The sequence below is a fragment of the Trematomus bernacchii genome, unplaced genomic scaffold (assembly GCF_902827165.1).
Source record: "Trematomus bernacchii unplaced genomic scaffold, fTreBer1.1, whole genome shotgun sequence".
Lineage (NCBI taxonomy): Eukaryota > Metazoa > Chordata > Actinopteri > Perciformes > Nototheniidae > Trematomus > Trematomus bernacchii.
The window spans coordinates 2347534-2359657 of NW_022987772.1; the positions used below are offsets into that span (position 1 = coordinate 2347534).

The following is a 12124-nucleotide window of genomic DNA, read 5'->3' on the forward strand; positions in this document are numbered from 1 at the left end:
TGGATTCATGAGATCATTGACACATTTTTTGTCTTCAAACCTTTATTGAACTTAATATAAATGAATACATCGATTATAAGCACCTATTAGATGCTGCTCCAAACAAAGCGTTATTAAAGGAGAGGTGTCATGCTTTTCCGGTTATTACCCATCCCCTTGTGTGTTATGAAGGTTTTTATGCATGTAAACGGTGTGCAGAGTCAAAACCCTCAAAGTACACCCTGTAGCGAGTAAAACTCTAACACAGAAAATACCTCCCCAAAACGCCTCGTTGGAGATACGTCATTGTCCATTTGATTCTTCCATTTCGTTCCGGGTACGGCATGATGTCAAGCCGTACCCGGAACGAAATGGACCAATCCGTGGAGCCGTTACGTTACGTACGCGGAGCCGTTACGTTAAGCCCCCGCTGATTGGTCCAAATTGACCAATCCACGGACTTCCTCACACACACATCTGTGTGCAGGGAGCAGGCAGCTCTGCTGATTTCTCCTCCCTGGCTGCAGGCTGATAACAGACAGTTGGGATCACGGAGAAATTCTCTCTGCAGACCCATTCTCTCTGCAGACCCATTCTCTCTGCAGACCCATTCTCACAGCGTTTATCAACCTTTTTCTTACTCAATATCAAGCCACACTTATTGTTTTTACTTCGGCTGTGACTTTGTGTGTGCTCAGGATGAGTTTGGCTGTGTATCGCTAACAAGGAAACAATACCTCCACGGAGCTCAGCGCGATTCACAACGTCCCGACCAATCAGAGCACACTGTGCTCACAGGGAGGGTGGGGGCTGGAGCTATTGGAGCTACAACGAGCCGTTAAAGGCAGAGAGTGAAATTCAGTGAATACACGTAGTTTACAGAGATGCTGTTTGAGAAACCAATGTGAGTTTGGAGAGATGCTGTTTGAGAAACCAATGTGAGTTTGGAGAGATGCTGTTTGAGAAACCAATGTGAGTTTGGAGAGATGTTGTATGAGAAACCAATGTGAGTTTGGAGAGATGCTGTTTGAGAAACCAATGTGAGTTTGGAGAGATGCTGTTTGAGAAACCAATGTGAGTTTGGAGAGATGCTGTATGAGAAACCAATGTGAGTTTGGAGAGATGCTGTTTGAGAAACCAATGTGAGTTTGGAGAGATGCTGTATGAGAAACCAATGTGAGTTTGGAGAGATGCTGTATGAGAAACCAATGTGAGTTTGGAGAGATGCTGTAAGAGAAACCAACGTGAGTTTGGAGAGATGCTGTATGAGAAACCAATGTGAGTTTGGAGAGATGCTGTATGAGAAACCAATGTGAGTTTGGAGAGATGCTGTATGAGAAACCAATGTGAGTTTGGAGAGATGCTGTATGAGAAACCAACGTGAGTTTGGAGAGATGCTGTTTGAGAAACCAATGTGAGTTTGGAGAGATGCTGTATGAGAAACCAATGTGAGTTTGGAGAGATGCTGTATGAGAAACCAATGTGAGTTTGGAGAGATGCTGTTTGAGAAACCAATGTGAGTTTGGAGAGATGCTGTATGAGAAACCAATGTGAGTTTGGAGAGATGCTGTATGAGAAACCAATGTGAGTTTGGAGAGATGCTGTTTGAGAAACCAATGTGAGTTTGGAGAGATGCTGTATGAGAAACCAATGTGAGTTTGGAGAGATGCTGTTTGAGAAACCAATGTGAGTTTGGAGAGATGCTGTTTGAGAAACCAATGTGAGTTTGGAGAGATGCTGCATGAGAAACCAATGTGAGTTTGGAGAGATGCTGTTTGAGAAACCAATGTGAGTTTGGAGAGATGCTGTTTGAGAAACCAATGTGAGTTTGGAGAGATGCACAATATACATCTATTTTAGTAGACCCCAACAATGGAATTATGATCAGTGGAAATGGCCATGACACCTCTCCTTTAAGATGCATATAAGTCACATTGGTTAGTACACAACTAGCTCAACACCAAGGAGATCATTTCACTATTTTTAGGAAGATACGTATAATTTCTGCCAGCAAAGGAAAGTTAAGTTTAACTTTACATCACATTTCAACAACAAGGCAATTCAAGGTGCTTTACGAAAACATTCAAAGGATTCAGACAATATGCAAAATAAACACATTATCAAATCACATGAATACATTTAAAACATTCATTCAATACAATTGAAAGAAGAAGTCTAGAGAAAATAATATTCAAAGATTACAACTATTTTACAATTTCATTAAAAAATAAGTTTGGTAACATAAACACATGGTTGTGCATCGATATATTGTGTATGCACGTAGACACAGAAAGAAGGAATGAGGGTTCACACTCAAATGTATCTGTAGTATTGTAACATAAATCCCATGAATTTATGAGATTAATTTAGCCTCATTATATCTCATCAATCAACATGAGGAGGAACACAGTGAGAGGAGACGTGGATCACTGAAGATTTCTGGAAGTGGTCTCCTCCTACAGATAACACAGAGACACTGAGGAGTCATGTGACCAGAACCCAAACCCAGCATACAGAGGTTCAGTGAATGTGGTTCTGAAGGTGTGGAGGTGGATCAGTGTGTCAGAGGAGACTCTGTAGAAGGACAGAGAGCCAGCAGGATGATCCAGATACACTGCTACTCTACCAGAGGGGGAGGAGGATGAGGAGGAGGAGGAGGAGGAGGAGGAGGGGGAGGAGGAGGAGGGGGGGGAGGAGGGAGGCAGGACTGTTGTTCTCTTATTGTGCCAGACAGAGTAACCACCATCATGACTCAGACTCCAGGACTGATCATTCCATCCAAACACAGATTCTTCTCTGTCTCCTCTCCTGCTGATTCCTCTGTAAGTCACTGCTATGTTAACCCCTCCTCTCCACTCGACCTCCCAGTAACAGTGATCAGTCAGAGCTTCTCTGCACATCAGCTGAGGCCAATAGTTAAATCTCTTTGGATGATCAGGATATGGCTGCTCCTCCTCCACCACATATGTCACCTCCCTGTTGTTGTCAGACAGTTTTAGTTCTCTGTGTGCTGTGTTTGTGTCCAGTGTGAGTTCACAGGAATCTGATGAGAGACACAGCAGCAGCAGTTTATCATCAGACACATCTGGATGGTGTACTACAAAGCCAGATTATAGCGTTAGTGAGGTATGTTGAGCCTAACACTACAGGTTATGTTCAGAGTATAGGTCTGAAATCAGCACATACCGCAGTTTAATACCTTTTTTTGAATAGGGTCACTGGCTGTAAAATAAACCTTTACATTTGCAGTTTGCATACATTTATAATTTCCTGTATTATTTGTAAGAATGAATTGTACTTACATATATGCAGTATAATTCCTTCAGACTGTAATTTCACCCCTTTGGGATACATTTATTTGACTCGTCACGATTGTCTGTTTTACACTGCTGATATATTGCAGCCGATAAGAAAATTGATAAGTCTATTGGTATTTATCACATTTGACATTCAAACAATACATTTCACTTTGATTTATTGAAAACCTAATTGATTTTCCAGTATCCTGCCAGTGTCCGATCTAAATACAATAGTATATTGTTTAAATCCGTTGCATTACGTTTAAAGTTCACATGCTGTACAATGTCGTGAAATTAGAAATAAACAGGAGGCACAGATTGCATCGAGCAGTATATTAAATATATAGCCTATCCTGCCGTGATGTATTTTTCTTATAAGGCTGCCTCTTTATATGCGAACGCCCACAGAGCCTGAAGAGGATAACCTGAGTTGATTGGGAGTATTAGTTTTGTCGAGCGAGATAAGGCAAAGAAACCCTGGCTCTGTTGAACCCCCTGAACGCTTTATTCTTTGTTTGTTTACTGTTTACTTACATTTCATCAGACCTGGTTTTAACCTCTGCTCTCCACCATGGTCCACCCTGGAGGAAGAAACACAGTCAGAATCATTTTTTATCCATAATTTCTCGGTGGGAAAAAGACACAAGGAAGAAGGATGTAAATAACATGAAGAACAAGAACAAGCAATAGAAAGGGAATACAAAAAGAATAAGTATATTGGAGAGAAAGTTATGTTTCTGCACAGTTTTTTGTTGTTTGTTTTATGCTTGCTCTTTCTCCCCCCTCCTCTGTTTTCTTCCTCTGCAGGGCCGGAGTGTGGCAGAGGGTGTGGCTGCAGACGAGGCACACCTGTTTCCACTCACCTCATCAACTTGTTCCATAACTTTGAGCCAAATGTTTGTGTTTTGCCTGTGACAACTCTCTCTGCTTCCTGGGGACTAACGAGACAGCTCCTTTTGTTTGCTTTCTTTATAAAACACCCATAACTCTCCTAGAGTAAGTGTCTGCTTTGGGGTCCTAAGAAATATCAGAACATTACAGAGAATATGAGACAAATGTGTTTGATTTTGGGTTTGATTATTAAAACGAAAGTTACGTATGTAACCACAGTTCTATGAATCCTGGTTGACCGCCAGAGGCAGTGCTTAGCACTCTATATCTTCTGTCTCGTGCATGCGCAGGTTGAGTATTTATGTCAACAAAGTCACATGTGACCTTGTATGACCCCAGAAGGTATAAGTTCCGGTGTTGTCATCGACTTCAGTCCTATGGAAACTTCTCACGGGAACACAAGATTCAGAGTGACCAAGAACTCTGGTGGTTATCCAGGATTCATAGAACCGTTGTTACATACGTAACTTTCGTTCTATTTCATCCTTACTGACCACCAGAGGACTGGATGACTGACATCAACAGAGTCACTAGGAAGCCTGAGTACTTACCTTATAGGGATGGACTAGGTGGACTCTGCAGGACGACCACACCCAACGGGTGAGGGGCGGCAACATTCACTCTGTAGTATCTGGCGAATGTGCTTGGGGATGCCCATGTGGCTGCGGGAAATATGTCCTCCAGGGGCACACCTCTCAAGGTCGCTCATGACGTGGAGCAACCCTGTCTCCTAAAAATTACATTCCCACAGAACTAAACTGCATTCTCAATTACGTTTAGCTAGAAACGTATTTTCTCCCACGTTACGTTTGTTATGAACGTATCTTAAATACGGTTATTTTCTACATATCTTTGCCATGTATTGTCTTGCTTATAATAATGATAATAGTCATTTATAAATATCATTTTAGAGCACACATTTGAAATCAACGATCGGGCTCGATATATGGTTAAATTAAAATCAGTAGGCGAGGGTATAATTTCAACACAGTCTCAAAGGCAATGTGAGTGTCCATTCCCATTGGATAACGGAGGATTTTACACCCGGAAGACACTACACTACCCAGAATCCTGAGCTATCGTTTGGGACTACACCATGTGCTTTGCTTGACAAACCCCGTGATTAGTCTTCAAGCTCTGTGATTGGATGTTGTAGTGGCAGTGCGCAAAGTTTACACAGAGCGTCAAACAGCAGTTTGAAATGGAATGAAACCCATCGACGGCACACTGTTCAAAACAGGAATCGAACGTGTCCTACCCCCCCCCCCCCCTCCCCCTTAGGTCACAGGCTCCTCCAACAGTGCAACACAATAAAACAGATACACAGAAAAAATTGTGCAAGTAAATACAAAAAGAAAAATAGTAAAAAGTGAAATAGTGCAATAAGAGTCTATATACAAGTGATTGGAATATGATATATTAGATCAATAATTTCTAAGTAGCAGCCAGATGAATGTTATGGATGTTGTTTCTAAGTTCAGGTGTTTAATAGTCTTCTGGCCTGTGGGATGAAACTGTCCCTGAGTCTGGTGGTTTTAGTCCGGATGCTGCGGTACCGCCTGCCAGACGGCAGCAGACAGAACAGTTTGTGGCTGGGGTGATGGGGGTCTTTTATAATCCTGAGGGCTTTCTTTAAGGTTAACCTGGTATTTTTACTCCACTACATTTATTTTAGTTACTTTGCAGATTCTGATTAATGATGTGAAATATAAACAACCCTTAAATCAGACTTTAGTTACACCTGAGTAAAATTCAGGGAAAGTGATTGTCAAGTGCCAACAATCAGGAGAGATATTTGATAATTGGTGCTTGAGAAGACTAAACATTTATCTGCAGATCCCTATAAAGTATATTCATTACTCGTTATTCTCTACTAATAGTTAATTAAAAACTGTATATAATGGCTATTTTGCACATCCCTTTCAAGATTTCAAGATTTTCTAAGGTTTATTGACATATCATATACACAACTACGGTGTAGTTATGCAATGAATGAAAACCTTGGGTCACAGGTTCCTCAACAGTGCATTACAAGACATCTATCAATGTGTGTGTACCTCCACCATTAAACTGTCAAATTCTGCACATTTCTTATTCTATCTACATACATAAGAGTATAATTAATGTGTATAATATCAGTTAAAATAAGTGCTTCAACATAGTTAACATTGCAGGAAAGCAATATATTAGACGTTAAGTACTTTGTCAGGCTTAATATTTATCTGTAGATACCCCCAAAGCTGTTTTCTTATTTAAAAGAAGACCTTAACCTAAAGCATTCTTTAATGTGTTAATAAAGGTTAATTAGTTTGTCTGTTTTGCACATCCTCATATTAATATCTTTATACATCCAGCACTAAACTGTTTTATTGTAGAGATCACTTACAGTATCTTCTTGATTTTTTATATTCTATATTTATATCATTGACCTTCTACTTTACCCCTATGAAAGTATGTACTCTTCATTTTTTTTCATCAAATAACATTATTCAACAAAAATAACATTATTCAACAAAAATAATTCAATAACGTGCTTTAACCACTAGGCGGTGCACACAAGGTACACACAGTATACTAATAATAACTTGTATTATTAGTGTAGGACACTTATGTATGTATAACATCTGAAGATGTGTAGTTTTATTCATGTTTTTACATAATTGTACAGGATATTGCTATACTATTTCTCATGTTTTACTTCTACATATTAAAGGACACCTATCATGCTATATTTGTTACGCTCTCACGAGCCTACAGGACTGAACTCCAAATGCTGAACACCAGGAAGAGGACAAAAAACCCTTTGGAAAATAACAGAGGGATTAAATGTCCACTTAATCCGGGCCAGGGTTTTGTCACCAGCGGAGATGCGGAGATGCACGGAGGGAACACCGGCGAGGTGAGCCGGGGATCCAGAGCTGGCGAGAGTTGACAGGATCGAGCTGGTGTGCGTGGAAGCACGGAGGGAACTCAGACGAGGAGTCGGAGGCTGGACGTGGCAGGCAGAGGAGTATGCAGATGGATACAGCGTGGTGAAACGACAAACTGGTGAATACTGGATGGAGGACCCGGGTATATATGCAGGTGAAGGTGATTAGTGTAATCCGGATGATGAGCCACAGGTCTATTTATACGTTTCTGTTTTCAAAATACCAAACAGATCATGCATTTTAGCCATGCCTCATTTCGCTCTATGTGCTGTTTGCTGTCTACGGGGCTGATCTCTGTGAGCTGCAGCTGACCACACCCCCCTGCAGGAGAGGGAAGCCGTGCTCTGATGAAGTCAAGAGGGGGAGAAAAAGAGATCTCCGTCCTCCGTGTTTTATTATATAGAGTCGTTATTCATTTGTTTTAAAGCTCAATAAATAACAAAGAAGACCTTTGACCGGCACTTTTCTAATTTTGTCCGGAAGATTTCAACTTTAACGGACATCTTGACCAGCGAAAGAAACTGAAACTGAAACTCTGCCGCACGGTCCCCTCGTTCCTTGGAAGAGGCGGAGAGGTGGGTGTTTGTCATCTGCTGGTGGACTAACCGGAGAGAATTACAGTGCTTGCCTCGACGGGGAGGGATTGCATTGAATTAAAGCAGCGGGAGCAAACGCTTGCCTCGGGGAGGGAGAAAGAAAGCCACAGCGGAGAATAAACAGAAGGGTAACCATGGTAACTATGGGCGGGAAGTCTTCTTCGCTGCTTTTGTGGCAGACTACAGCGCCACTTACAGGCCTGGCATATGTACTACAGCGTCTCCAGCGCTTTCGAGCGGCAATGGCCGGCCGTGGCCCAACCCCACATTCTCCTGATAGGTGGAGAGTTGGCCCAATAGCCGTAGCGCCACTTCTGTGACGTCATAGCCAGTCTGTATCAGATCCGTTGCACCCCCTTTTTTAGAGATTTGGGGATGGAGGAAAATAGAGAGGGTTGTGTTTTCTGACACTTGGTGAGTTCCCTGGAACAACGGGGACACATATTCATGTATAAAAGACGTACAAAAGTGCATTTTGAATGATAGGTCCCCTTTAATATCTGATTTGTAAAACATCACAGACAGAAAGGTATATCCGTCATTTAATGGTAAGCTATTGAAATTGTGATTCCAGAGATGTGTCTCCCATCACCTATTCTCTCAACTCAGTATTAACATTCTTATATTCAAAGAAAATCAGTAATATCTTTAAAAACTACAAGTCCTTTTCTATCAGCTGTGCACCGTTATGGTGTAAATATAACCTATCTACCAATTGGATCAAATATAAAAGTCAGCCGAATTACTATTGATACTGCGAGGAGACGTGTTTTGTGAAAATAAATGTAAGATATTGTGTAATTGTTAATATATTTATGATCCACGTCATGTATTCAGTTTCGGCGGCAGTTCTTCCTGTTTGTCCAGAAGTCTTCTCATCAGGGCTCTATAAATACAGAACTACGGCAGATGTGTAATATTTAATGCAGCCGAACCGTGTATTACAATGCCGTTATGTGATGACTTCCAAAGAGAAAAGCAAGCACACTCGGAATAAAGTATTATTTTATTTTTAAATGTTTTCGGATTTCACATTGCTTAAACACGATCTCCCAACGTGCATTGCGGCTAAAACATCCAATCAGCAAGCTGAGGATCTTTCCTACATCTGTTTCCGGTATTGTTCCTGTAATGAGAGTTCACATTTATGCTACATTGAAGGGTGGAATTGACTACACATCTTCAGAAACATAATTTGCTTCAGATATACTGTAACTCATAGCAATATTGTAACCATTAAGAAAAGCCAACTGCATTAAAAACCCAGTTAACAAACACTGGGTAAAGTATTTTTCCTTCAGTAATGAAGATGTAATTCCAATGTAGACACACCTGGGGTCGCTGTTCTGTCTGTTACGCTGAGCCATGCATTGTCTGGAACGTAAAAGGGACGAAGAAGAGTGAAGTGACGTACTTCCGGTTCCACATGAAAACATTCCCAGTGCAAAAACAAATCGCTAAATAAAAAGATAAAACACTGGTAGAGTGGCACTTTACTCTGGGTGGCAAGTGACGGTCACTCGCCTTGTATGCCTGGGCAATGAAGTCCACGATCCAGTGGGACAAGCACTGCTTTGAGAGCGCACAGCCCTTTCTAGGATCACCGTAACAGAGAAAGAGCTGTTCAGACTGACGTGTGGCGCGAGACAGAAGATATCCAGTGCAAAGCACTGCCTCTAGTGGTCAGTAAGGATGAAATAGAACCTACATTTCTTCACCATCAGTTAAAGAACTGTATTGCAAAGATAATTTAAAGTTATCAGACAATGGTGCTAAGAGCAGCCAGAGGGAGAAGTACTCAGATCTCGTACTTGAGTAAAAGTAGAAATACTCAGATCTTGTACTTGTTCCAGGTGGAACTAAAGTCTGATTTAAGACTTGATTATATTTCACATCATTAATCAAAATCTGTAAAGTAACTGAAGGTATTAAATCCATGTACCTCTGGATTCTAGTGGAGTCGAAATACAAAGCAGCAAAAAATGGAAATACTCAAGGAAAGTAAAAGTACCTCTAAAGTGTACTTAAGTTAAGTACTTGAGTAAATCTACTTAGTTATGTTGCCCCACTGGTAGCAGGAACTACATAAGAGAAGGTTTGAGATCTTTGCCAGGTGTTTTTATTCCTGACTATGTGTTTGTGGAAGATCAAAATCTAACTGAATATGGGTGTAATCGTAGCAAGGAGGTTGGCTCCCAATTCTTATGTTCTGAATTGGGGGACACAGGAATCTAGTATGAATCTGCATTAAAATATATTATAAGTAACAAGAACAAGTGTTCTCTTGGGTGTTGTGAATGTAATCACAATCTATCAAAAGTTGTTGAGATATTTCCCTATACTACGCAGATTTTCACCTACGGGTGGTGCTAGAATGAAATTCTGAAGTGTTCAAGGAGGAATCTTCTAGACACCATTAACCTGTTAAACCCTGAGCCTGTTTTTCAGGTCTCAGGCTCGAAAATGACATTCCCAGAACAAATGACCATATCTTCCCTTCTAAAAGGGTTAAATTAATAATCTTTTTTCTCAAAGTAATGATAAACCTGTGAGTTGGATTTAGAAAAGTCAGAATCAATATAGATGTTTTTTATTTTAAAGAAAATTCAGATTTTACATAGTAAAAAACTGTAAATTATAGTGTCCGTCCAAAAATTCTTTTTTACTTATAGTGAAAACTACCCTTGGATGATGAGTTAGTAGACTAAAAGCTTTATGAATCCAAAGTACAACATATAATAAGTACCCTGTATCAAGATTGATGCAAAACAAGTGAAATTTGACCTTTTTAGAGAGATTTAGCCAAAAACACTCCACCTCTGAGGTGATTTGGGTGGAAATTGTTTTTTTTTCATATCTCTGGAACCCATTGGTCGATTTTGATGGTTGACACCTCTTTCTGACCGTTAGAGCCAATATAATCGAAGGGGGAGTCCCCCACACACACTCATTGTGAAAGAAAAAGGTGGGGGCTTTGCGCATGCAGTTTTGCATTAGAGTGAAGCTACAGTCTAGGGTTGCGGTCGAATAGTCCATTTAGCTTAGGAACCTTCCTAACGGAGTGAAATGACCCGGAAGTCCCTCAGTGGCAGCCATGATAAGTGCCGTTCGAATTCTCTAAATTAAAAGGAAAGGAGGTTTCAAACTTCCTTTATAACCTCCTTTAGCTTATGAACCACTGGACCTCCCTAACCGAAAGGAGAGGAGAAAATGCTGCCCCACAATGCCTTGCGGCCGCGGCATTTGCCGTCACACAACAGTCGGCCGTTCACGGAAACAACCGATTATGAACGAGAAATGATATCATGAAAGTTACGGTGCTTATTAAGCATTTTAAAACGTATGTGGTTAGTTGCCAAAGTGCTTTGTTTTGAACGTTCATCAGTATTATAATCAAAAAGATAAATATGAACGTTAGTTTTTACTGAAATGATCAAATAAAGTCAACATTTCACAGTCTTTACTGAGCTGTGTGGGGTTTGTTCAACTTTTAAAAGATGTTTGAATGGTGATATACACAGTGATAGATGTTAAGGACTAACGTTTATAATAAATACATTTGTATTGATTTTAAGATCTTTTCATACAATCATACGTATTGGGATCATTTGTATTAATGTGGACCGGAGGGAGAGGGTGACGAGCATAAGTTTTTTATTTCAATTCCAACTGTGGTCATGAAGAATATGTTTCTCTGTTGTCCCCGTTCATAAAGCATAAAACAACAGCATCAGAGCACGGTGCAGAGTCTCTAGATGAGTTTACAGTAGTCCCTCGTTCTTATTAAACATCCATGTTGTAGTCCGCTGTATAGAAAACTGTAGTTTCCATAGTTTCCCCACAGCAGCAGGCGCACATTTATGACCTCCGCTGGCACATCATAAACACGTCGGATAGTGAAAGTGCAGTCGGATTCTCTAAGTACCGCAGTCTCTTCTCCTAAATCCTTTTGAATTCTCCTATTCACTATCCCTTAACCCCATGACGTTTCACTCAGAGGTCAAGGGATAGACGATAGGGTTAGAATTTAGGAGCTGATTTTTTGGAGTATTCGACCGCAACCCTGCTCTGACATCTAGAAACCTAAAAGCATGGATTATCCGTCTGTTTGCTCATGGATTATCAGAAATCATTTCAAAGGGACACAGACACATTAGATGAACCTATGGATTAACTTCAGCAGCGTTTTTATCGTTTTAATGCCATTGAAGACCACTTTGGAGAGACTACAGAGCCAAGGTAAAAATGTTAGCATTTTTAGCTACCTAGCGTCACCTGTTTTGATGTCCGTTTTTGCTTATAACGTCGCCATTTTGTATAATTCAGTGATAATGAGGGTACCCATCGATTCTGTGTCACCTCACGATGTGAAACCATGTCATGGATATAGAGTAAAGATAAATAATAAGGTTTTGTGAGTGATTTTCGG

At 40.6% G+C, this 12124-nt stretch overlaps 1 protein-coding gene across 12 annotated transcripts in view; it reads right to left on the reverse strand.

The window, feature by feature from the left end:
• Nucleotides 1-1822: 1822 nt before the first annotated feature.
• The window catches only part of LOC117496973 (NLR family CARD domain-containing protein 3-like), a 48517-nt gene continuing 38215 nt past the window's right edge, over nt 1823-12124 (reverse strand). For 10 of the 12 annotated variants that reach the window (XM_034148854.1, XM_034148846.1, XM_034148853.1 and 7 more), the window contains 2 exons: nt 3813-3859; nt 1823-3022 (listed from right to left, as the gene is read on the reverse strand). In XM_034148854.1, coding sequence (XP_034004745.1) covers nt 2436-3022; nt 3813-3859 — 634 coding nt within the window. In that variant the 3' untranslated portion in view covers nt 1823-2435. Of the gene's footprint in view, nt 3023-3812; nt 3860-4039; nt 4900-12124 lie in introns of those variants that run through there. The other 2 variants (XR_004557333.1, XM_034148856.1) reach the window with 2 other exon arrangements.